This window comes from Mobula hypostoma, chromosome 5 (genome assembly GCF_963921235.1).
Source record: "Mobula hypostoma chromosome 5, sMobHyp1.1, whole genome shotgun sequence".
Lineage (NCBI taxonomy): Eukaryota > Metazoa > Chordata > Chondrichthyes > Myliobatiformes > Myliobatidae > Mobula > Mobula hypostoma.
In genome coordinates this window covers 11,062,869-11,090,408 of record NC_086101.1, presented here as the reverse complement: position 1 = coordinate 11,090,408, position 27,540 = coordinate 11,062,869, and the positions used below count along the sequence as shown (strand labels likewise).

General features: G+C 42.2%; 2 protein-coding genes across 5 annotated transcripts in view; one reads left to right on the top strand and one right to left on the bottom strand.

Annotated features, from left to right (window-relative positions):
- Positions 1 to 24,635, bottom strand: part of LOC134346577 (butyrophilin subfamily 3 member A1-like) — a 154,027-nt gene extending 129,392 nt beyond the window's left edge. Inside the window, exons 1-2 of one of the 4 annotated variants that reach the window (XM_063048002.1) lie at positions 23,789 to 24,635; positions 22,928 to 23,005 (exon numbers count right to left, since the gene is read on the bottom strand). In XM_063048002.1, coding sequence (XP_062904072.1) covers positions 22,928 to 22,956 — 29 coding nt within the window. In that variant the 5' untranslated portion in view covers positions 22,957 to 23,005; positions 23,789 to 24,635. Of the gene's footprint in view, positions 1 to 11,193; positions 11,802 to 22,927; positions 23,006 to 23,788 lie in introns of those variants that run through there. The other 3 variants (XM_063048000.1, XM_063048005.1, XM_063048004.1) reach the window with 3 other exon arrangements.
- LOC134346581 (butyrophilin subfamily 1 member A1-like) overlaps positions 10,527 to 27,540 on the top strand; it is a 114,549-nt gene continuing 97,535 nt past the window's right edge. Inside the window, exon 1 of the mRNA XM_063048013.1 lies at positions 10,527 to 10,735. The gene's annotated coding sequence lies outside the window, so the exon portion shown is untranslated. The remainder of the gene's footprint in view (positions 10,736 to 27,540) is intronic.

Below are 27,540 nucleotides of genomic sequence, written 5' to 3'. Positions count from 1 at the left end.
AATGTCTGCTGGTCACAACTGTGTCTACTCAAAATGTCTGGAGATGCTTCCCACAGAGTGACTGTGACTAACAGGATGGTGAGTCCTGGGGAGACAACTGTTTGTAATTTCTAGATTGTCAAGAGTGATGGTGCTGCTTCTCCACTTCAATCAATAATGCTGGTTCCAACCTGATCTCAGTCTGGGGCTGTTGGGAATTGCACAGTCTCAGACTGATGGGTTTCCCCTGGTGAAACCCATCAGTCCTCCCACATCTCAAAAATGTGTTGATTGGTAGATTAACCGGCTGCTGTAAGTTACCCTAGGTAGTGGGTTGTTGGTGAATCAGGTTAGACTTCACTGGTACACAAGAGGAATAAGTTTCCTGTGAAAATAACCAACAAAATGGATCCAATGTCTTTGATGTGGGATCGCACGCATAACTCCATGGGCCAGATTACCTTCCCCATGTCATATGGAAAAATGAACTACAGAAAATTCAAAAAGATTTCACAAACAGTTAGTTTTTATGGATCTTCTCCTCCCACAGTTTAATTTTGGAATTCCCACATTATCCTGCCCATCTCTAACCAACAATCCCCTGTCTAATTTTAAAGCTTCTACAAAGACCCATCAACATCTTCTCTGTTAATATCAGAGCTGCGACTCAATGAGCGACTGAAACAAGAACTGTGTAACAATTCACGATTCTGTCAAACAAACAAATAACGAGTGCAGAAGCAGGAGGTGCAATGAAATTTCTCTGATAAACTTTATCCCAAAGTTCAGTGCCACCGTGTGTCGTCTCCTTCTAACCCTCGGCCTTGCAGCCATCACAGACTGATAGCTGTCACTATGAATAAATCAACCCCCACTGGATTCAGGAACAGCTTCATCTCAGACAGCACCACAAACACTCCACTCCTCCATCCTATCATCAGATTTTTGAACGGTGCATGACCACTGCTTATTTATTCCTTTTTTTGCACTTTTTGTATTATTATGTCGTGTTTTATGTCTTTGCACTGTACTGCAAATCAACAAATTTCCTACCATATCAGACAGTGATAATAAACCTGATTCTGAAGAGCACCACTCTCCCTCAATGTCCAAAGAAACAAGGGAGGTGATTGTGGATTACAGGAGGCACAGAGACAGGCTCGCCCCGATCAACATCAATGGGACTGCAGTTGAAAGGGAGAGTGGTTTCAAGTTCCTCAGTATACACATCACTGAAGATCTCACCTGGAATATACACACCGGCTGTGTGGCTAAAAAAAAATGCACAAAATCCTGCCGAAGGGTTTCGGCGTGAAATGTTCACTGTACTCTTTCCCATAGATGCTGCCTGGTATGTGGTTCTCGTATTTCCAGCATCTCCAGATTTTCTCTTGTTTGTGATTGGATTACTACTCTGCGAAGTCTCTTACAGGGATGCCTATCCTGAAGATGTTTAAATCTTCCCTTCGACGGGAGTTCAGTGAAACTCTCTCTCACTGCTCCCCTGCTGTGATCCTGTGATCACTTGAGATAATGCATGATGCCGTCTCCAAACAAGAAACAGCCTATCCCGATGCATTTCAAATCATAGTCAGGGACTTCATCCAGGCTTGTTTGAAGAAAACCCTGCCTGATTATCATCAGCATATAACCTGTAACACCAGAGGCCCCAGCAGACTAGAGCACAGCTATACTAAGATGAGGAGTGCCTGCCACTCCATGCCCTGACCGTATTCTGGTAAATCTGATCACTTGGCTGTCCTTCTCCTACCTACATACAGGGAGAGAGTAAAGAGCAAAACTCCAGAGATTGGGAGAACAAAGAAGTGGTTATTGGAGGTAAAGGAGCAGATACGGGATTGCTTCGAATTGGTGGACTGGGTAGTGTTTGAGGACACATCTATGGATCTGAATGAATACACAAAGGTTGTCATGGACTTTAAAACAGTTGTAGACGAGTGTCTCCCCACAAAATGATGCAAGTCTTCCCTAACCGGAAGCCCAGGATGAACCATAAGATCCACAATCTGCCAAGGGCCAGATCAGAGGCATTCAAGTCTGGTGTCCAAGAAAGCTGTAAGAGGTCCAAGTACAGTACAAAGTCTGGAAAGCCATCTCACCAGCAAAGTTGCAATTCCAGACAAAACTTGAATCAATGAAGGATGCTCGACAGTTGTGGCAGGTCTTGAATACCTCTTATAAAGTTAAATTTAGTGATATAGGTGACAACCGGGATTCACTTCCAAATGAGCTCAATGCCTTCTATGCTTGCTTTGACCATCAAAACATGGAGGAACCACTACAGACTCCCACAGTCCCCGATGATCCTGTGATTCCAGTCTCTGCGGCCAACGTGCAAACAGCCTTCAGGAGGGTGAACCCATGTAAAGCATTTAGCCCAGATGGTTACCTGGCCAAGTGCTAAAGATCTGTGCTGATAAACTGGATGGAGTAATCATTGAGATCTTTACCCTTTCATTCCGGCAGTCTGCTTCAAGCAGGCTTCAATTATACCAGTGTCTAGGAAGAACGTGGTAATTTGCCTCAAAGTCTATCATGCAGTTGCACTTACATCCACAGTGGTTTGAGAGATTGGCGATGAAACATATCAACTCCTGCCTGAGAAGTGAATTGTATCCACTCCAATTTGCCTACCAGACCAACAGGCCCACAGTAGATTCCATCTCATTGGCTTTCCACTTAACCCTGGAACATCTGGACAGCAAAGAAGCATACAGCAGGATGTTCTTTATTGACTACAGCTCAGCATTTAGTATCATCATCCTCTCAAAACTAATCAATTTTTAAGACATTGGTCTCAATCCTCCTTGTGCAATTGGATCCTCAATTTCCTCAATTACAGACCAGTCAGTACGATTGGCAACAACATCTCCTTCGTGATCTCCATCAGCACAGTTGCACCACAATGCTGTGTGCTCAGCTTTCTAGTCTACTCACTTTACAATGTGTGGCCAAGCTCAGCTCCAACGTCACAGTCAAGTTTGCTGATGACATCACTGCAATCAAAAGTGATGAAATACCAGCATATAGGAGGGAGATTGACAATCTGTCTGAGTGGCACCAGAACAACAACCTCTCACACAATGTCAGCAAAACCAAAGGGCTGATTCTTGACTTCAGGAGGAGTAAACCAGAGGTCCATGAGCCAGTCCTCATCAGAGGATCAGAGGTGGAGAGGGTCAGCAACTTTCAATTCCTTGGTGTCATTATTTTGGAGGACCCGTCCTCGGCCCAGTATGCAAGTGAAATTACAAAGAAAGCACAACAGCACCTGTATTTCCTTAGGAGTTTGCGTAGATTTGTATGACATCAAAAACTTTGACAAACTTCTACAGATGTTAGAGGAGAGTATGTTGATGGGCTGCATGACAGCCTAGTATGGAAACACCAATACCCTTAAATATAAAATCCTACAAAAAGCAGTGGATACAGCCCAGTCCACCACAGGTAAATTCTCCCCACCAGTGTGCATATCTACATGAACCATTGTCACGGGAAATCTGCTTTCATCATCAGAGACCCCCCACCACCCAGGTCCTGCTCCTTCCATGCTGCTTCCATTAGGAATAAGGTACAGGAGCCGCAGTTCTCACACCAATTATTATCCCTCAACCATCAGGCTCTTGAACCAAAGTGGATAACTTTGCTTGCCCCATCTTTGAAATGCTCCCCACAACCTATGGGATCACCTTCAAGGACTCTTCATCTCATGTTCTCAGTATTTATCATTTATTTATTATTGCTTATTTATTTTTATTTGCACAGTTTGCACACTGGTTGAATGCTGAAGCTGGTTCAGTCCCTCATTGATTCTTTATGGTTATTTATTTATTTGTTTAAAGTTTTATTGAGATACTGTGTGGAATAGGCCCTTCTGGCCCTTCGAGCCACATTGCCTAGCAATCCCCAATTTAATCCTAGCCAAATCCTGGTACAATTTACAGTGACCAATAACCCTGACAACTGGTCTGTCTTTGGACTGTGGGTGGAAACCAGAGCACCCAGAGGAAACCCACTTGGTCACGGGGAGAACATACAAACTCCTTGTATCTGGGTTGCCTGTACTGTAAAGCGTTGTGCTAGCCACCATACTAATGCGCCTATGATGGATTTATTGAGTATGCCTGCAAGAAAATGGAACTCAGGTTTGCATATGGTGAGATATATTTACTTTGTTTCAGCACCATTCAGCCAGGTACTCTGTGTCACTCCTGTACGCTGACTCATCACCAGCTGTGATTTGTCCAGTGATATAATAATTGGCAAACTTTTATAAATTTGTGTGAGGAGTAAAAAAATTGTATAAAATTCTTCCGTCATCTACGTCTCCGAGCCTACTTCTTCGGCAAGGATTCCCCTCCCGCTACAGATGACCCCTTCTCCTGTCTTCAACCCTCCTCCTCCTCCTGGACACCCCGCCCAGGCCTTCTACCTGCATTCGATCTCTTCATCTCCAACCGTCGCTGAGACATCAACCGTCTCAAATTCACCACTCTCCTCTCCTATTCCAACCTCTCTCCCTCTGAACACACTGCGCTCCACTCTCTCCACACTAATCCCAACCTCACCATCAAACCTGCCGTAGTAGTCTGGCGGATGGACCTCTACCTCACTCAGGCAAAGCGACAGTTCTCTGACACCTCCTCTTACTTACCACTAGAACAGGAATTCCCACCAAAAAACATCAAACCATTGTCTCCCGCACCATCACCGTCCTTATCAACTCCGGAGACCTTCCATCCTCAGCCGCTAAACTCATTATTCCCACAACCCATACTGCTCGGTTTTACCTCCTCCCAAAGATACACAAGCCTGACTGTCCCAGTTGACCCATAGTTTCTGCCTGCTCCTGTCCCACTGAACTTCTATCTGCCTACCTGGACTCCATTTTGTCACCCATAGTTCAGTCCCTCCCCACCTACATCCGGGATACATCCCAAGCCCTCCACCTCTTCAATAACTTCCAATTCCCGGTCCGAACCGCTACATTTTTACTATGGATGTCCAATCCTTATACACCTCCATTCCCCACCAAGAAGGCCTCAAAGTGGCTCACCTGAGGACTGGGAGAAATTCAGAGTTCAGCAGAGGAGGACAAAGGGCTTAATTAGGAAGGGGAAAAAAGATTATGAGAGAAAACTGGCAGAGAACATAAAAACGGACTGTAAAAGCTTTTATAGATATGTAAAAAGGAAAAGACTGATAAAGACAAATGTAGGTCCCCTGCAAACAGAAACAGGTGAATTGATTATGGGGAGCAAGGACATGGCAGACCAATTGAATAATTACTTTGGTTCTGTCTTCACTAAGGAGGACATAAATAATCTTCCAGAAATAGTAAGGGACAGAGGGTCCAGTGAGATGGAGGAACTGAGCGAAATACATGTTAGTAGGGAAGTGGTGTTAGGTAAATTGAAGGGATTGAAGGCAGATAAATCCCCAGGGCCAGATGGTCTGCATCCCAGAGTGCTTAAGGAAGTGGCCCAAGAAATAGTGGATGCATTAGTGATAATTTTTCAAAACTCGTTAGATTCTGGACTAGTTCCTGAGGATTGGAGGGTGGCTAATGTAACCCCACTTTTTAAAAAAGGAGGGAGAGAGAAACCGGGGAATTATAGGCCGGTTAGCCTAACGTCGGTGGTGGGGAAACTGCTGGAGTCAGTTATCAAGGATGTGATAACAGCACATTTGGAAAGCGGTGAAATGATCGGACAAAGTCAGCATGGATTTGTGAAAGGAAAATCATGTCTGACGAATCTCATAGAATTTTTTGAGGATGTAACTAGTAGAGTGGATAGGGGAGAACCAGTGGATGTGGTATATTTGGATTTTCAAAAGGCTTTTGACAAGGTCCCACATAGGAGATTAGTGTGCAAACTTAAAGCACACGGTATTGGGGGTAAGGTATTGGTGTGGGTGGAGAATTGGTTAGCAGACAGGAAGCAAAGAGTGGGAATAAACGGGACCTTTTCAGAATGGCAGGCGGTGACTAGTGGGGTACCGCAAGGTTCAGTGCTGGGACCCCAGTTGTTTACAATATATATTAATGACTTGGATGAGGGAATTAAATGCAGCATCTCCAAGTTTGCGGATGACACGAAGCTGGGTGGCAGTGTTAGCAGTGAGGAGGATGCTAAGAGGATGCAGGGTGACTTGGATAGGTTGGGTGAGTGGGCAAACTCATGGCAGATGCAATTTAATGTGGATAAATGTGAAGTTATCCACTTTGGTGGCAAAAATAGGAAAACAGATTATTATCTGAATGGTGGCCGATTAGGAAAAGGGGAGGTGCAACGAGACCTGGGTGTCATTATACACCAGTCATTGAAAGTGGGCATGCAGGTACAGCAGGCGGTGAAAAAGGCGAACGGTATGCTGGCATTTATAGCGAGAGGATTCGAGTACAGGAGCAGGGAGGTACTACTGCAGTTGTACAAGGCCTTGGTGAGACCACACCTGGAGTATTGTGTGCAGTTTTGGTCCCCTAATCTGAGGAAAGACATCTTTGCCATAGAGGGAGTACAAAGAAGGTTCACCAGATTGATTCCTGGGATGGCAGGTCTTTCATATGAAGAAAGACTGGATGAACTGGGCTTGTACTCGTTGGAATTTAGAAGATTGAGGGGGGATCTGATTGAAACGTATAAGATCCTAAAGGGATTGGACAGGCTAGATGCAGGAAGATTGTTCCCGATGTTGGGGAGGTCTAGAACGAGGGGTCACAGTTTGAGGATAGAGGGGAAGCCTTTTAGGACCGAGGTTAGGAAAAACTTCTTCACACAGAGAGTGGTGAATCTGTGGAATTCTCTGCCACAGCAAACTGTTGAGGCCAGTTCATTAGCTATGTTTAAAAGGAAGTTAGATATGGCCCTTGTGGCTACAGGGGTCAGGGGGTATGGAGGGAAGGCTGGGTTCTGAGTTGGATGATCAGCCATGATCATAATAAATGGCGGTGCAGGCTCGAAGGGCCGAATGGCCTACTCCTGCACCTATTTTCTATGTTTCTATGTTTCTAAAGCCCTCCGCTACTTCCTGGATGATAGACCTCACCAGTTCCCCACCACCACTACCCTCCTCCGGTTGGCAGAACTGGTTCTCACACTCAATAACTTCTCTGTTGGCTCTTCCCACTTTCTTCAGACTAAGGGTGTAGCTATGGGAACTCGTATGGGACCCAGCTACGCCTGCCTTTTTGTTGGTTATGTGGAACAGTCTGTACTCCAGACCTATTCTGGTACTGCTCCCCAACTTTTCCTTCGATACATTGACGACTACATTGGTGCTGCTTCCTGCACCCATGCTGAGCTTGTCAATTTCATCGACTTCACTTCAAACTTCCACCCAGCCCTCAAATTCACTTACTCTATCTCGGACTCTTCTCTCCCCTTTCTCGATCTCTCGGTCTCCATCTCTGGAGACAGACTGTCCACTGACATCTTCTACAAGCCCACTGACTCTCATAACTACCTCAACTATACCTCTTCCCACCCCACCACATGCAAAAATGCCATTCCCTATTCCCAGTTCGTTTGTCTCTGCCGCATCTGCTCCAAGGATGAGGCTTTCCGTTCCAGGACATCTCAAATGTCCTCTTTCTTTAAGGATCATGGTTTCCCTTCTACCATCTTCAATGATGTCCTCACCCACATCTCCTCCATTTCCTGCACTTTGGCCCTCACCCCATCCTCCCACAACCACAACAGGGACAGAGTTCCCCTTGTCCTTACCTACCACCCCACCAGCCTCCGGATCCAGCACATTATCCTCCGCAACTTCCACCACCTTCAACAGGACCCCACCACTAAGCACATCTTTCCCTCTCCACCCTTCTCCGCCTTCCGCAGGGATCGGTCCCTCTGCGACTCCCTTATCCACATGTCCCTCCCCACGGATCTCCCACCTGGCACTTATCCCTGTAAGTGCAAGTGCTACACCTGTCCCTACACCTTATCTCTTGCAAACATTCAGGGCCCCAGACAGTCCTTCCAGGTGAGGCAACACTTCACTTGTGAGTCTGTTGGGGTCACCTATTGCATCCGGTGCTCCCTCCTCTACATCGGTGAAACCCAATGCAGATTGGGGGACCACTTCGTTGAGCACCTCCACTCCGTCTGCCTCAGCAGACAGGATCTCCTGGTTGCCACCCACTTCAACTCTGCTTCCCATTGCCATTCAGATATGTCCATACATGGCCTCCTCTACTGCCATGAAGAGGCTAAACTCAGGTTGGAGGAGCAACACCTCATATACTGTCTAGGTAGTCTCCAGCCACTTGGTATGAACATAGAATTCTCCAAGTTCCGGTAATTCCCTCCCCCTCCCTTCCTCTATCCCTATTTCATTCTACCCCTTCCCCCAGCTCCCTCATGTTTCCACCTCCTTCTTCTACTACCCACTGTTTTCAGGGCTATAACATCAATGCTTCCACTCCCCCACCCCTTTGTCTTTCAAATTACTGGTCTTTCAACTGAAGCTACAAGCATTCTTCAAATCCTTCCCCATCTTTCATTCTTCAGTCCTGACGAATGGTTCCGGCCCGAAATGTCGACTCATCATTTCTAACTGATGCTGCCTGACCTGCTGATTTCATCCAGTGTACTGAAAGTGTTGTTTTGATCACAGCATCTGCAGTTTATTTTGTGTTTAAAATTGTGTGAGGAGCCCTTTCAAGGAAACTTCTGTTTTCCAGCCTCGCTGACAGGTCCTGTGACCACAGACTCCGCCTCTGAACTTGAGTTTTATCAGACTTTGACTTTCAACAGTAAAACAGACGGGTCATCACGGGCAATAAACACACACAAAATACTAAAGGAACTCAGCAGGCCAGGCAGCATCTGTGGAAAAGAATACAATCAACATTTCAGTCAAGACCCTTAAGCAGGATTGATGAAAAATAGATGAGGAATCAGAGTTCACAAACGAGAAAATCTGCAGGTGCTGGAAATCCAATCAACACACACAAAATCCTGGAGGAACTCAGCAGGCCAGGCAGCATCTACGGAAAGAGTACTGTCGATGTTTTGGGCCAAAACCCTTTGGTAGGACTGGAGAACAAAACCTGAAGTGTGGATTTAAAAGTGGGGGAGGGGAGGGAGAGAGAAACACCAGGGGATACGTGAAACCTGGAGGGGGAGGGAGGAAGTAAAGAGATGGGAAGATGATTGGTGAAAGACACAAAAGACCATGGAAGAAAGAAAAGGGGTGAGGAACACCAGAGGGAGGCAATGGGTGGGCAAGGAGATAAGGTGAGGGAGGGAAAAGGGGATGGGAATTGGTGAAGGAGAGGTGGGGTGGGGGCTATTATCAGAAGTTCGAGAAATCAATGTTCATGCCATCAGGCTGGAGGCTATCCAAACAGAATATAAGGTGTTGTTCCTCTAACCTAAGTGTGGCCTTATCATGACAGTGGAGGAGGTCATGGATAGACATAGCGGAATGGGAATGAGAAGTCGAATTAAAATGGGTAACCACTGAGAGATCCTTCCTTTTCTGGCTGAGGAGCATAGGTGCTCGGTGAAGCAGTCTCCCAATCTACGGTCTCATAGGGGGTCACACTGGGAGCTCCAGACACAGTATATGACCCCAGCAGAGTCACAGGTGAAATGTTGCCTGGAAGGACTGTTTGGGGCCCTGAATGGTAGTGAGGGAGGTGGTGTAGGGTGAAGCACCTTCAATTACTCCAAAAGACTGAGGTTTGGTAAAATACTGAAAGGCTTTTATTCGCTGTACAATATGACCTCCACAGTGAGTGTCTGCCCCCAGACTGAGGGGGAGGGGCGAGGCAAACACCTTTATATAGGACTCTGTGGGAGGAGCCACAGGGGCAGTCAGCAGAGGTGTGTGTCCAGACAGGTAACCGAGTTACAACATATATACATGGTTTACCACATAGGGGCAGGTGTAGCACTTGTTCTGCTTGCAAGGATAAGTACCTGGAGGGAGGTCAGTGGGGAGGGACAAATGGACACGGGAGGCACATGGGGTGCAATCCCTGCGGAAAGCAGAAAGTGAGGGGGAGGGAAAGATGAGCTTGGTGGTGGGATCCCCCTGGAGATGTTAGACGTTTTGGAGAATTATGTGCTCAACACGAATGCTGATGGAGTGGTAGGTGAGGACAAAGAAATCCTATCCCCGGTGGGATGGTGCTCGCAAATATTTGTAGGTTCTTTAATTAGACCGTATAAATATTTGTAGGGCCTTTAATTAGATGGAACGCGAGGTTGTTGAATTGCTGAATTACTCGCACTGCAATCTGCAACTTCCCGTAAGGAAAGCAGAAAGTGGTTTAAAAGTTGGGGCAGGGGAGAAACACAAGGTGATAGGTGAGACCGGGATGGGGAGGGGTGAAGTAAGGAGTTGGGAAGTTGATTGGTGAAAGAAATACAGGACTAGAGAAAGGGGAGTCTAATGCAGAGGGCAGAAGGCTATGGAAGAAAGAAAAGCGGGAGGAGCACGACAGGGAGGTGTTGGGCAGGTATTGTCCTGTCCAATCCCCGACACAGTTTTACTCTCTTTTCGTCCCGCCCATTTAACTGCGTCCATGTTTGCGGAAAAGTACAATTAGTTTTACTTTTCCCTCTGGCAGCTGCCGTGACGCCGACTTTGTGGTGCTCCTCACCAAGAAAGTTCTGCTCTGAGTCGCTTACTCCGCGTTACTGCTGAGCGCTCGTTACAAACTTCCCCACAAGGAGTGGGGAGGGAGTTCTGCGTGAAGAACCTCTCGGTTGCTGATCGGGTGAGTGGGGCTCAGGGACTTGTCACCGCACGAGAGCCACCAGACAAAATGGGTCCCTTTCCGATTTCCTAGCGGAGTCAGTGAGAGGGAGACCCGCTGCTACAGGCCGGCCAGCGACGCCGAGAATGGCTCCGCCTTGTTCCCGAAGCCGGAACGGCGAACCTGTCTGCTGGGGAGAATGGGGAGACCGACAGCTAGGCAGGTCAGGGAGGGGGAAGCCCTTAAGACCCTCAGACAAAGGAGCAGAATCTGTTCTGCTCAGCCATTCCATCATGGGTGATCCTGTATCCCATTCAACCCATACACCTGCCTTCTCGCCGTACCCTTTGATGCCCTGACCGATCAGGAAACGATCAACTGCCGCCTTAAATGTACCTGCGGACTTTGCCTCCACGGCAGTCTGTGGAGGAGCATTCCACAGATTCACCACTCTCTGGCTTAAAAAAAATCCTACCTACCTCCGTTCTGAAAGCTGGACCCTCAATTCTGAGGCTGTGTCGTTCTGGACACTCCCATCACAGTGAACATCCTCTCCACATCCACCTTATCTGGTCATTTCCGCATTCGGTAGGTTTTAATGGGACCCCGCCCCACCCCGTATTCGTCTAAATTCCAATGAGTCCAGGCTTAGAAACATAGAAAACCTACAGCACAATACAGGCCCTTCGGCCCACATATCTGTGCTGAATATGTCCTTACCTTAGAAATTATCCATAGCTCTGTATTTATCGAAGCTCCATGTACCTATCCAGGGGTCTCTTAAAAGACTCTATCGTTTCAGCCGCTGTCGCCAGCAGCCCATTCCACACTCTCACCACTCCCTGCATTAAAAAAAATTACCCCTTACATCTCCTCTTTACCGACTTCCAAGCACCTTAAAACTATGCCTTCTCATTCTAGCCATTTCAGCCCTGGGAAAAAGCCTCTGACTATCCACACGATCAATGCCTCTCATCATCTTATACACCTCTATCAGGTCACCACTCATCCTCCATCGCTCCAAGGAGAAAAGGCCGAGTTCACTCAACCTATTCTCATAAGGCATGCTCCCCAATCCAGGCAACATCCTTGTAAATCTCCTCTGCACCCTTTCTATGGTTTTCACCTCCTTCCTGTAGTGAAGACCAGAATTGAGCACAGTACTCCAACTGGGGTCTGACCAGGGTTCTAATAGCTGCAACATTACCTCTCAGCTCTTAAACTCAATCCCACGATTGATGAAGGCCAATACACCATATGCCTTCTTAACCACAGAGTCAACCTGCGCAGCAGCTTTGAGTGTCCTATGGACTCAGACCCCAAGATCCCTCTGATCCTCCACACTGCCAAGAGTCTGACCATTACTGCTGTATTCTGCCATCATACGTCCTCTGGACTCTCCAATGACAACCCATTCCTTCTGAGATATGGGGGCCAAAACGTTTGACAATACTCCAAGTGCAGCCTTATTTTACAAAGCTTCAGCATTATCTCCTTGTTTTTATATTGTATTCCCCTTGAAATGAATAACAACACTGCATTTGTGTTTTTACCACAGACTCAACCTATAAATTAAACTTTGAGAGTCTTGCACAAGGACTCCTAAGTCCCTTTGCACCTCTGATGTTTGAATTTTCTCCCCATTTAGATAATAGTCTGTACTTTTGTTCCTTTAATCAAAATGCATTATCATAGATTTTCCAACACTGTATTCTATCTGCCACACTTTTCCCCCATTCTTCCAATTTGTCTAAGTCCTTCTGCAATCGCATTGCTTCCTCAGCACTACCAACCCCTCCACCTATCATCTGCAAGCCATCAATTCTATTATCTAAATCATTGACAATGTGAAAAGTAGTGGCCCCAATACTGACCCCTGAGGAATACCACTAGTCACTGGCAGCTGACCAGAAAAGGTCCCCTTTATTCCCATTTGCTGCTTCCTGACTGTCAGCCATTCCTTTATCTATGTCAGTATCTTTCCTGCAGTGCCATGGGATTTTATCTTCTTAAGCAGCATCGTATGTGCCACCTTCTCAAATGTTTTCTGTAAATTCCAGAAAGTGACTCTGCTTTGTCTACCCTGCTTGCTACTTCCTTGAAGAACTCTAACAGATTTGTAAACAAAGATTTCCTTTCACAGAAACCATGCTGACTTTATTTTATCATTAGTTTCCAAGTACCCTGAAACTGCATTCTGAATAATAAACTCAAATACTTACCCAGCACCTGAGGTTAATCTAACTGGCCTATAATTTCCTTTTCTTTTGCCTTCCTCCCTTCTGAAAGAGTGGAGTGACATTTGCAATTTTTTGTTCCTCTGCAACCAATCCAGAATCAAGTGATTCTTGAAAGATCGTATCTGCTTTCTCTTCAGCAACCTCTCTCAGCACTCTGGAATGTAGTCCATCTGGTCCAGGTGACTTATCCACATTAAGATCTTTGAGTTTGCCGAGCAGTTTTTCCTGTGTAATGCAATGGCACTCACTCCTGCTCCCCGACACTTGTGGACCTCTGGCACACTGTTAGAGTCTTGCACAGTGAAGACTGATGCAAAGAACTCATTAAGTTCATTCGCCATTTCTTTGTCCCTCATTACTACCTCATCAACATCATTTCCCAGTGGTCCAATATCAACTCTCACCTTCTTTTACCTCTTTATATAACTGAAAAAAACTTTTAGTGTCCTGCTTTATGTACCTACCACCCCACCAGCCTCCCGGTTCAACATATAATTCTCTGTAACTTCCGCCACCTCCAATAGCATCCCACCACTAAGCACACCTTTCCCTCCACCCCGGACTCCGCTTTCCGCAAGGATCGATCCCTATGTGAGTCCCTTGTCTATTCGTCGTTTCCCCCCCCCCCCCCGCCCCGCATCCCTTCCCACCGATCTCCCTCCTGGCACTGATCCTTGTTAGCGGAACAAGTGCTACACATGCCCTTACACTTCCTCCCTCACTACCACTCAGGGCCCCCCAGTCCTTCCAGGTGAGGCGACACGTCACCTGTGACTCAGCTGGGGTGATATACTGCGTCCGGTGCTCCTGATGTGGCCTTCTATATATTGGCGAGACCCGACGCAGACTGGCAGATTGTTTCAATGAACATCTACGCTCTGTCCACCAGAGAAAGCAGGATCTCCCAATGGCCACACATTTTAATTCCCCGTCCCATTCCCATTCTGATATGTCTATCCACGGCCTCCTCTACTGTAAAGATGAAGCCACACTCAGGTTGGAGGAACAACACCTTATATTCTGTCTGGGTATCCTCCAATTTGATGGCATGAACATTGACTTCTCTAACTTCCGCTAATGCCCCACCTCCCCCTTGTACCCCCATCCGTTATTATTTATATACACACATTCTTTTTCTCTCTCTCCTTTTTCTCCCTCTGTCCCCCTCACCATACCCCTTGCCCATCCTCCGGGTTTCCCCCTCCCCCTTTTCTTTCTCCCTAGGCCTCCTGTCCCATGATCCTCTCACATCCCTTTTGCCAATCACCTGTCCAGCTCTTAGCTCCATCCCTCCCCCTCCTGTCTTCTCCTATCATTCTGGATCTCCCCCCTCCCCCTCCCACTTCCAAATCTCTTACTAGCTCTTCCTTCAGTTAGTCCTGACGAAGGGTCTCGGCCCGAAATGTCGACTGTACCTCTTCCTAGAGATGCTGCCTGGCCTGCTGAGTTCACCAGCAACTTTTATGTGTGTTGCTTTTATGTTATTGGTTAGTTTGGTTTCATATTTCATCTTCTCCCTTCTTATGGATTTTTCAATTGCCTTTTGTTGGATTTTAACTTCCCAGTCATCCAATTTCCCACTCACATTTGCCCCTTCCCTGGCTTTTATGCCGTCCTTAACTTCCCTTGCCAGCCACAGTTGACTACTACTGCCATTTCAGAACTACTTCTTCTGTGGGACGTATCTATCCTGTGCCTTGTGAACTACTGCCAGAAACATCAGCCACCTCTGCTCTGCTGTCATCCGTGCCAGTATCCCCCTCCAATCCACCTGAGCAAGCTCCTCTCTCATGCTTCTGTAATTCCCTTTATTCCATTGCAATACTGACACATCTGATTTGTGCTTCTCCTTCTCAAATTGCAGCATGAATTCAATCGTATTATGATCTCTGCTTCCAAAGGATTACTTTACCTTAAGCTCCATAATAAAATCTGGATTATTACATAACATCCAATCTAAGATAGCCTTTCCCCTTGTAAACTGAAGCACAATCTGCTCTAAAAAGCCGTCTCATGGGCATTCAACAAATTCCCTCTCTTGCAAGCCGTCACCAACCTGATTTTCCCAAACCCCTTGCATATTGAAGTTCCCCATTACAATTGTGACTTTACCCTTATTATATGTCCTTTCCAACTCCCTTTGCAATCTCTCTTTGAAGACTGGATAGATCCTGGGGTTTGTTTACTTACAGCAGTGGCTTTCAAAATTCAAAATAAATTTATTATCAAAGAACATGTTTCACAATATACAACACTGAGATTCATTTTCCAGTGTCCATATTCAATAAAACCAGAGAGTAATAATCATAACTGGTTGAACACACCGATTGGGCATTGAACCAGTGTGCAAAATACAAAAAACTGTGTAAATATCAAAAGAAAGAAAGGATGTTTGATGGCTCTTGGTCTGTTCTTGCTGGAATGAAGAAGGATGAGTGGGTATTTCATTGAAACCTTTTGAATGTTGAAAGGCCAAGACAGAGTGGATGTGGAAAGGGTGTTTCCCATGGTGGGGAATTCGAGGACAAGGGGGTTCAGCCTCAGGATAGAGGAGTTCCCATTTAAAACAGAGATGTGGAGAAATTTCTTTAGCCAGAGGGTGATCCATTTGTGGAATTTATTACCACACCCAGCTGTGGAGTCCAGGTCGTTGGGTGTATTTAAGGCAGAGATTGACAGGTTCTTGATTGGCCATGGGATCAAAGGTTACGGGGAGAAGGCTGAGGAATGGGGTTGAAGAAGGGAAAAGAGGATCAGCCGTGATTGAATAGTGGAGCAGACTAGATGGGCCAAATGGCCTAATTCTGCTCCTATATCTGATGGTCTTATAATAAATAAATAATAAATATTGAGAACATGAGTTATCTGAGAGATTTTGTGGGGACACAGCTGATTTTTTTTTATAAACTCCATCGCAACCATAGTGTATTCATTGATATCTACAAATAAGTGCTTGAACAGGGCCCAGTCTGCTGACTCGAGGCAATCCTGTAGCCGCTCCTCTTTGTGGTCCTAATTTCTAAAGCCTTGCTCTTCCGCCTCCTGTGTGACTGAGCTTTCAGACTGTGACGGGCACTAATTGTCTGGAAGGAGGAAGGAGGGAAACTTTCTGTTCCCCGTGCTGAAACTCATTGGCAGGGCTGTGGGGGCTTCCCGGGTCTAGGTGTTGGGGCAAACTGCACAGCTCATTGGAGAGATCCCACTCCTCCCTCCGTTTTCACTCTTGCTATTTGTGTTTCCCGGGGCTGTCTTGTTGCACATTTCATATTTCCATCGCTTATTGATTCAGTTGGTGGTTGGGAGAGGGGTCTTTTTGGAAGTCTTTAAAAAACTCATACAGGAGATTGATGGTTGAGATGAACTGGATATTGTGTGCTGAGAAGAGGAGGATGGCACGGAGCATGGACACCGACAGACTGTTTGGGATGATTGTCTTAATGTCCTGTTTTCTGACTAAAGTGTGATTTGAATTTTCTAAACCTCATATTTTATTTGTTATGGGGGGAGGCCATTTGGCCCAGGGGGTCTGTGTGGAATCCAACAGCAGTGAATTTTGTTCCATTTCCCTGTTATTTTCCCCAGAAACTTATTACTCTTGTGTGCCAAATAAAGTCGGGGAATTTACAGCAGCCAATTAACAGCCAGAGGTGGTGGTACATATTGGTACCAACGACATGGGTAGGAAAAGGGTGGAGGTCCTGAAAGCAGACTACAGGGAGTTAGGAAAGAAGTTGAGAAGCAGGACCTCAAAGGTAGTAATCTCAGGATTACTGCCTGTGCCATGTGACAGTAACTATAGAAATAGAATGGGGTGGAGGATAAAAGCGTGGTTGAGGGATTGGAGCAGAAGGCAGGGATTCAGATTTCTGGATCATTGGGACCTCTTCTTGGACAGGTGTGACCTATACAAAAAGGATGGGTTGCACTTGAATTGGAGGGGGACCAATATCCTGGGAGGTTTGCTGAGGCTATTGCGGAGAATTTAAACTAGAATTGCTGGGGGGATGGGAACCCAAACTGATGTGACGGGGGAAAGGGAGGTTGGCTCACAAATAGAGAAAGCTTGGAGACAGCGCGAAAGGCAGGATAGTCAGGTGACTGAGAAGGGACGCAGTCAGACCGATGGTGTGAGATGTGTCTATTTTAATGCAAGTGGTATTATGCAGGTCATAGATCTCTCAGTGGGTGAGCATCTGGGGGACAGTGACCACCACTCCCTGGCCTTTAGCATTTTCATGGAAAAGGATAGAATCAGAGAGGACAGGAAAATTTGTAATTGGGGAAGGGCAAATTATGAGGCTATAAGGCTAGAACTTGCGGGTGTGAATTGGGATGATGTTTTTGCAGGGAAATGTACTATGGACATGTGGTCGATGTTTAGAGATCTCTTGCAGGATGTTAGGGATAAATTTGTCCCGTTGACGAAGATAAAGAATGGTAGGCTGAAGGGAGAATGAGTGACAAGTGAGGTGGAAAATCTAGTCAGGTGGAAGAAGGCAGCATACATGAGGTTTAGGAAGCAAGGATCAGATAGGTCTATTGAGGAATATAGGGTAGCAAGAAAGGAGCCAAAGAAGGGGCTGAGAAGAGCAAGAAGGGGGCATGAGAAGGCCTTGGCGAATAGGGTAAAGGAAAACCCAAAGGCATTCTTCAGTTATCTGAAGAACAAAAGGATGACAGGAGTGAAGATAGGACCAATTAGAGATGAAGGTGGGAAGATGTGCCTGGAGGCTGTGGAAGTGAGCGAGGTCCTCAATGAATACTTCTCTTCGGTATTCACCAATGAGAGGGAACTTGATGTGGGTGAGGACAGTATGAGTAAGGTTGCTGTTCTGGAGCATTTTGATATTAAGGGAGAGGAGGTGTTGGAGTTGTTCAAATACATTACGATGGATAAGTCCCTGGGGCCTGACGGTATATTCCCCAGGCTGCTCCATGAGGCGAGGGAAGAGATTGCTAAACCTCTGGCTAAGATCTTTATGTCCTCGTTGTCTACTTTAGCTTTCATAAGTCGAGGGATAAAGTTTAAGAGTCGCAAGGTAATGATGCAGCTCTATAAAACTCTGGTTAGGCCACACTTGGAATACTGTGTCCAGTTCTGGTCGCCTCACTATAAGAAGGATGTGCAAGCATTGGAAAGAGTACAGAGGAGATTCACCAGGATGCTGCCTGGTTTAGAGAGTATGGATTATGATCAGAGATTAAGGGAGCTAGGGCTTTACTCTTTGGAGAGAAGGAGAATGAGAGGAGACATGATAGAGTTATATAAGATATTAAGAGGAATAGATAGAGTGGATAGCCAGCGCCTCTTCCTCAGGGCACCACTGCTCAATACAGGAGGACATGGCTTTAAGGTAATGGGTGGGAAGTTCAAGGGGAATATTAGAGGAAGGTTTTTTACTCAGAGAGTGGTTGGTGCATGGAATGCACTGCCTGAGTCAGTGGTGGAGGCAGATACACTAGTGAAATTTACGAGACTACTAGACAGGTATATAGAGGAATTTAAGTTGGGGGTTATATGGAAGGCAGGGTTTGAGGGTCAGAACAACATTGTGGGCTGAAGGGCCTGTACTGTGCCGTACTATTCTATGTTCTATGAATAAAGCGGATGAGCTTAGAGTGTGGATCAGCACTTGGAGCTATGATGTTGTGGCCATTACAGAGATTAGATGGTGCAGGGGCAGGAATGGATTCTTCACAAGTGCCAGGCTTTAGATGTTTCAGAAAGGATAGCAAAGGAGACAAAAAAGGTGGGGGCATGGCACCGTTGATCAGAGATAGTGTCACGGCTGCACAAAAGGAGGGAGTCATGGAGGGGTTGTCTACAGAGTCTCTGTGGGTGGAAGTTAGGAATAGGAAGGTGTCAATAACTCTGCTGGGTGTTTTTTATAGACTTCCCAATAGTAACAGGGACATCGAGGAGCTGATAGGGAGACTGATTCTGGAAAGGAGTAATAATTTCATTTCATTTCTAAAATCTTTTTTATTGATATATAATCTTCTACAGTTATAAAATACAAAAGTTCAACAAATTAGTATCTATATAATTAATAAAGCTGAAAAAAGATATATGCTAATGAAAATTTTTTTATAAGAAACGGAAGGGAAAAAGGGAACCCCAACTGACTAAAAAAAATCCCTACTAACTACAAAAGAAAAAAAAACTCATTAGGAACCAACTCCCGGAGCAATACATCTTACAATCATCTAGATATATAAAAGAAGAAAAAACAACAACTGCCAAATCACATTTATATAACATAAAACTGGAAGGAAACCATATAAATTAATTCAAATTAAATGATAATATTTGGCAAAAGAGCCCCACCTTCTCTCAAAATCGAATCGGGGATCAAAAGTTCTACTTCTAATTTTTTCCAAACTAAGGCATAACATTACTTGGGGAAATGATTGAATTAGTGTAGGAGCAGAGGGATCTTTCCATTTCAATAAAATAGCCCTCCTTGCCAACAATGTAACGAATGCAATTGCATGTTGGTTTGAAAATGAAATACCCTGAATATGATGGGGAACTATTCCAAATAGAACAGTCAATGTATTAGGTTATAAATTAATTTTCAAAGCTTTAGAAATTGTAGAAAATAAAGATTTCCAAAAATATTTCAATGAGGAACATGACCAGAACATATGTAACAAAGTAGCTACTTCATTTTTACACCTATCACAATAATTATCTATATTAGGAAATATTTTAGATAGCCTCTCCATTGTTAAATATTAAGGGTGAACAATTCTAAATTGAATTAAACAATGATTGGCACATATCGAAGAAGAATTAGCCATTTTCAGAACTCGCAACCAATCTTCGTTAACAAAAGTCATATTAAGTTCTCTCTCCCAATCTTGTTTAATCTTTCGTGAGAGGTTATCTTTTTGCAGTAAAAACAAATTATAAATTCTACCAATGGAACCTCTCACTAAAGGATTCATATTCAAAATAGAATCCAACAAATCAGATTCTTGCATATATGGAAACGTAGAAACATATTTTTGTAAGAAATGTCTAACCTGAAAATATTGCAAGAAATATGTATGGGAGAGAGAATATTTGCTAATTAACTCTTCAAAAGACATCAATCGACCATCACCAAATAAATCTGCAAAAGAACAGATCCCCTTATTTCTCCATAAAAGAAAAATGGGATCAGTAATTGAAGGTTTAAATAGCAAATTTCAAAATACAGGGCTAGACAATCTAAATTGTTTAAAATTAAAAGAGTTGCGAAACTGAAACCAAATCCTCAAGGACTGTTTAATAACAGGGTAGAGATTTAAACTGGGAATTTTAGCAAGTTGTAAAGGTAATGGAGCTCCTAATAATGAAGTTAAATGAAATTGTTTAATAGCTTTTAATTCCAAATCAATCCAGGCTGGTTTTTGGCTCTTATCGAGCCAATATAACCAACAACATAGTTGTCGAATATTAACAGCCCAATAATACAATCTTAAATTAGGTAGCGCAAGTCCACCATCTTTTTTGGATTTTTGTAAATGAAACTTATTAACTCTTGGTTTTTTATTATTCCAAATAAATTTGATCAAAAACAATTATTAGTTAGAAAAATTGGTATATTTTGAAAAATATATAAAACTCTAGGTAAAATCATAATTTTCATGGCATGAATACGACCTATTTAAGAAAGTGTAAGAGGATTCCATCTGGAAAATAATTGTTTCGTAGAGTCCAATAAAGGAACTACATTAGCTTTATAAAGATCTTTATTTTTTTGTAATGATAATACCCAAGTATTGAAAAGAATTTACAATTGTAAATGGAATATCATTATATATAAAAACAGGAACATTTAAAGAGAACAATTCACTTTTACTTAAATTAAGTTTATATCCTGAAAAATTTCCAAAATCATTTAATAATTCCAATAGTTTAGGAATAGATTCTTCAGGATTTAAAATATAAACCAAAAGATCATCTGCATAAAGAGAGATCTTATGTATGGTCCCATTTATAGAGATACCATGAATGTTTTTAGCTTCACAAATTATTATAACCAAAGGCTCCAGTACGAGATTAAATAATAAAGGACTTAATGGACACCCTTGTCGAGTACCTTATGAGAGTGAAAAAACAGGAGACCTGAGATTATTGGCAATAACGGTAGCGATACGGTGCTTATATGTCATTTGAATCCACTTATTAAAATTATTACCAAAGCCAAATTTCTCTAATACATTAAACAAATAAGTCCATTCAACTCTATCAAATGCCTTTTCTGCACCCAGAGAAATAACACATTGGGGTGTTTTGGATAATGGTGAATATATGATGTTCATCAATCTTCGAATATTAGAAAAAGAATAATGGTCTCTAATAAAGCCTGTTTGATCCATAGAGATAATTTTAGATAAAATGTTTTCCAAACGATTACCCGTTATCTTAGAAAGAAATTTAGCATCCAAATTTAATAATGAAATAGGTCTATAAGATGAGCATTCAGTAGGATCTTTATCTTTCTTAAGGATTAAAGAAATAGAAGCTACATATAAAGAAGGTAAATTACCTTTCTCAAAAGATTTATGAAATATTTCCAAAAGGTATGGAGAAAGTTATTTTTCAAATTTTTTGTAAAATCCTACCGAATAACCATCGAGTCCAGGAGCTTTACCTGATTGCATTGACCATATAGCTTTCTGAATTTCATGCTCAACAATTGGAGCATCAAGGATCTGTTGATCTTCAACAGTAATTTGAGGAAATTTAATCTTATCTAAAAAAGACTTCATTTTGGAGGGATCTGCAGGAAACAGATTTATAAAGATCAGAATAAAAATCCTGAAAAATATTATTAATGTCTTCATGTTTACTTACTATATCTCCATTATCTTTACGAATCTTTAAAATTTGTCTTTTAGCTCTAGCAGCCCTTAATTGGGAAGCTAAGAGCCTATTATTTTTATCCCCAATAATATAAAACTGACTTTTTAATTTAAACAAATATCCTTCAATAGGTTAATAATAATTTATATTGTGATTGTAATTCCACTCTTCTTTTAAACACATCAACATTTGGAAAGATTGCGTTGATATTATCTAAATCTTTAATTTGTTTAGCAATTTTATCTAATTCCATTCTTGTCTGTTTTTTGAACTTAGTTAAATAAGAAATAATCTGACCACGTAAATAAGCTTTTAACGTATCCCAAATTACTAACTTTGAGACGGTTCCTGTATTATTAAAGAGAAAAAACTCTTATCTGAGTTTCAATAAACTCAACAAAATCCGCACTTTGTAACAAATGTTCTGGAAAACGCCAAGGTGGTCTTGTAGAAACAACATCTTTCAAATCAAATATTAAATTTAAGGGAGCATTATCAGAAATAACAATTGCATCATATTCACATTTCTGAACATTAAATGAAAGTCAAGGGTTGGCTGTAAATTGTCAATTCTCGAATATTTGTTATGAACACGTGAAATAAAGGAATATTCTCTATCGCTGGGATGCATATGTCTCCAGACTTCAATTAAACCATAATCAATTAAAAAGGAATTAATAAGTGATGCAGAGCGATTAGGGAGTTGATGTCTAGATGATGACTTAACTAATAAAGGATTTAAGCAAGTATTAAAATCTCCACCCATTATTAACATATTTATTTAAATCAGTTAATAGAGTGAAAACATCTTTAAAAAAATGAAGGATCATCAGCATTTGGTCCATATATCTTAACCAAAACCATTTTCTTATTGTAAATTGTTCCTTTAACAATCAAAATTCTACCATTAATATCAGATTAAATCCTCCTGATTAAAGGGAATATTAGAATCAATGAAAATGGAAACACCCCTAATTATACTTTGAGAGTTTGCGTGAATCTGAAGTTCCTTCCAAAATTTAAAAAATCGACTTTTATCACATAACCTGACATGTGTCTCTTGTACAAAAATTATGTCAGGTTAGAATCGGTTAATAATTTTAAATGTGTTCTTACCTTAATAGGATGATTCCAACCACGGACATTCCAACTTAAAACATTTAACTGTTTAAATAACATCATGAAACTTTATATCTAAAGAAAACAATTAGGTGCATGTCAGGATGATAGTTGTGAACGGCGGTAATAAGCAACAATAATAACAATTTGCATACGCTCTGGAATTCCATAATGGGATTAAAAAATAGAAATAGAAAAAAGAAAAAACCCACCCAACCTACAAAGTCCAGAAATAAGTCGATATCTATCGACACAAGCCCCAAAGAATGCATAAGAAGCGATTCTGAACTCCACCTACCTAAATAAAAGATACAGATGAAAAAAGGTAATCTGTCTCCCTCTCCCGAGTATACAACTCATTACGGTCGACATACCACCCATTGCAATTAAATTAGTAAAAACAGTTAACAGGAATGACCTTCAGTTTAGAAAGTATGCTTCATAACATTAGATAAGAAAAAAAACAAGATGTCCAAAACAAATTCTTGAAATATTTGCTCAGAAGAAAAAATAATCGCCATCTTTAACTTATTACATCTAACTATAAAACATGAAAAAAACCCGAATAGTAAGTTAAAATTTCTTAACAAAAACATACAAAGCAAAAAGAACAATTAGTTCATAAATGTAGCAAACAGAAAAAAATTCTAAATGATTTAAAGTTTCTATTGTCTGTCAACAGATTCCATACGATATCTTCTAAAATTAAAAATGTCCAAACCAGTCTATTTCAAAGATAAAGGTACATTTTAATACCAAGACTTTCTATACTCCTTAATTCTTCCAATCTCATCATTCCTTATATCACAAAATGATCAAACAATTGTAAATCCTTTAAACTTCAGGCTTCAGACTCACCAGGGAGAGAATTAATAAAACGCGATACATCGGTTGGGTCCTCAAAAATACTAACCGAGTCTTTAGCGAAAAGTCTTAATTTAGCTGGGTATTGAAGAAAGGGATACATCCGTCTTTGAAAAGCCATACGCATTATGGCAGCGAATCTAGAACGTTTCTGAACAATTTCATGCAGAAAATCTTGAAAGAAACGAATCTCAGAGCCTTGAAATTTAAGCAGTCTTTGTTTTCTTGCCAGCTTAATCAATATGGTCATTGTCTCGAAAATGAAGAAAACGCACAATAACATGCCTGTTTTTACCTTGTCCCGAAGTTCCAACCCTATGAGCTATTTCAATGTCAGGCAATTGTAGAAAAGCCTCGGGAAATAGAGATTGAAACATTTTAGCAAAATAGTCCAGTGTGTTGACTGATTCTGATTTCTCTTTCAATCCAATAATTCGAATATTGTTCCGACGAGAGCAAGATTCCAAATCAACAATTCGTTGAGCCTTTTCCAGACGAGAAGAAATATCAGCCACATTGCGAGTTACCTCTTTAAGATCCAAGCTCAAAGAATCAATTTTTTTCCTCCAAAGGGAAGACTTTCTTTTAGTTGAGTTAATTCAGCAACAATAGAGCTCATTTGAGTCTCTAATCTATTAACCCAGGCTGGCTCCTCTGCAACTTCGTCAGTTTTTTTAGGTTTACCATTACCTGTATCGGGATTCCTTTTAGTGCTTCTCACGGTAGCCATAACTATAATTATCACTCTGCAAGGTCCGACTGAATGAAGTTAAAATTTCAATGTTTAAGTCGGGAAAGGGAGAAATTAAAGGCAGACAGAAAGACACTGTGTCTTACACGTCCACAGGCGGAAGGCGGAGTCCTGGAGGAGTAATAATAACAGAGTTGTGGTGGGGAGAGATTTTAATTTCACAAAAATTGATTGGCATCTCCCTTGAGTGAGGGGTTCAGATGGGGTAGAGTTTATTAAATGTGTTCTGGAGGGTTTCTTGACACAATATGTAGATAAGCCTACAAGAAGAGAGGCTGTACTTGATCTTATACTGGGAAATGAACCTGGTCAGGTGTCAGGTCTCTCAGTGGGAGAGCATTTTGGAGATAGTGATCACAATTCTATTTCCTTTACCATAGCATTGGAGAGGGATAGGAACAGGCAAGCTAGGGAAACGTTTAATTGGAGTAAGGGGAAATATGAGGCTATCAGGCAGGAGCTTGGAAGCATAAATTGGAAACAGCTGCTCCCAGGGAAATGTATGGAAGAAATGTGGCAAATGTTCGGGGGATATTTGCAAACATGAGTAAATCTGCAGATACTGGAAATTCAAGCAACAAGGCTCCTGCCCCACCAAACTCATTTCTGCACCAGGCCATTGCCTCCCACACCATCACCAACCTTTTTGCACCAGGCCATTGTCTCCCACACCATTACCAACCAAATTGGCTCTGGGGATCTCCCATCCACTACCACCAACCTCATAGTTCCCAAACCCTGCACTTCCCATTTCTACCTCCTATCCAACATCCACAAACCTGCCTGTCCAAGTCAACCCATTGTTTCAGCTTGCTCTTGCCCCACCGAACTCATTTCTGCATTCCTCGACACTGTTTTATCTCCCCTTGTTCAAACCCTTCCCACCTATGTTCGTGACACTTCTCATGCTCTGAATCTTTTCAATGATTTTAAGAACGCCTACAGACTCTCACAGCTACATGGACTATTCCTCTTCCCACCCTGTCTCTTGCAAAAATGCCATCCCTTTCTCGCAATTCCTCCGTCTCCACCGTATCTGCTCTCAGGATGAGGCTTTTCATTCCAGTACAAAGGAGATGTCTTCCTTTTTTAAAGAAAGGGGCTTCCCTTCCTCCACCATCAACTCTGCTCTCAAACGCATCTCCCCCATTTCACGCACATCTGCTCTCACTCCATCCTTCCGCCACCCCACCAGGAATAGGGTTCCCCTTGTCCTCACCTACCACCCCACCAGCCTCCGGGTCCAACATATAATTCTTTTCCAAAATATAAATCTTTTCCAAAATATTAGCAACTAGAATAGAGAACGTGCTATCATAAATTGTCTCTGAAGATCAGACAGGATTTATTAAAAAGCATTACTCACATTTTAATGTTAGGAGGCTAATGAACATTGTATACACTACTTCAGTTAAAACTCTAGCATGTGTTATTTTGCTTGACGCCGAGAAAGCATTTGACAGAATTGAATGGGAATATTAATTTGATATACTTGAGAAATTTAATTTTAGCTCAAAATTTATATCCTGTATTCAACTGATATATCGTACACCTCTGGCTGCTGTATTTACCAATAATCAGAGATGGCCGTATTTTAGGCTTTTTCGAGGTACTAGACAGGGCTGTCCTTTAAGTCCTTTACTTTTTGATATTGCCCTGGAGCCTTTGGCAATTGCTATTCGTGACTCACCTAATATATTTGGCATTATTTGTGGGAATGGAACACATAAAGTATCACTATATGCAGATGACCTGTTACTCTACATCTCTAACCCAGAGAAATGCATCCCCGCAGTAATAACATTATTTGCTCAGTGTAGTAGTTTTTCTGGTTATAAATTGAATCCTAATAAGAGTGTGCTTTTCCCATTAAATATGCAAGTTCCAAATTATAGACAATTACCATTTAGGTTAGTTGCTGATTATTTTACTTATTTGGGTGTTAAAATTACTAAGAAGCACAAGGATCTATTTAAAATTAATTTTTTACCCCTAATCGATCATGTTAAACAACTGTTTGCTAAATGGTCCCCTTTGTCTTTATCTTTGGTTGGTCGAATTAATACGATTAAGATGATTATTTTAACTAAATGTTTGTATCTATTTCAGGTGGCATCAATTTTTATCCCTAATTCTTTTTTTGATAATATTGCTTCCAATAATTAAACATGCAATACGAATATGGTTTCAATTTCATAAATTCTTGGGATTGAACAAATTTATCCTTTCACGTTCTATTATATCTAATTTTTTCTTTCAACCATCTAGAATTCACCAAGCTTTTTTTCTATGGAAAACAAAGGGAATAACATGTTTTCGTGATTTATTCATGGATGACTGTTTTATGTCTTTTGAACAGTTGTCTAATAAGTATAATTTGCCTAGATCACACTTTTTTGATATTTAAAGATTAGAAACTTTTTGAACACTATCTACTTTTCCAATATCACATCAAATAGAAGTTACAGAAAAAATGTTAGGTTTAAACCCCTATCAGAAGAGTTTAATAGTAATTATTTATGATCTGATTATGAAAATACTTCTAGGTAGTTCTGATAAAATTAGGTATGAGTAGGAAAGAGAACTTCAAGTATCTTTATCTACAGAGAAATGGGAAAAAATTCTTCAATTAGTCAATACTTCCTCAATGTGTGCCAGACACGCCTCGATACAATTTAAGGTGGTTCACAGGGCACATATGTCCAGGGATAAATTAGCTCGTTTTTATTGCCACATAAATCCTATTTGTGATTGATGCCATTCTGAGCTAGCTTCCATAGAAACCATAGAAACCATAGAAACTACAGCACAGAAACAGGCCTTTTGGCCCTTCTTGGCTGTGCCGAACCATTTTCTGCCTAATCCCACTGACCTGCACACAGACCATATCCCTCCATACACCTCCCATCCATGTATCTGTCTAATTTATTCTCAAATGTTAAAGAAGAACCCGCATTTACCACCTCATCTGGCAGCTCATTCCATACTCCCACCT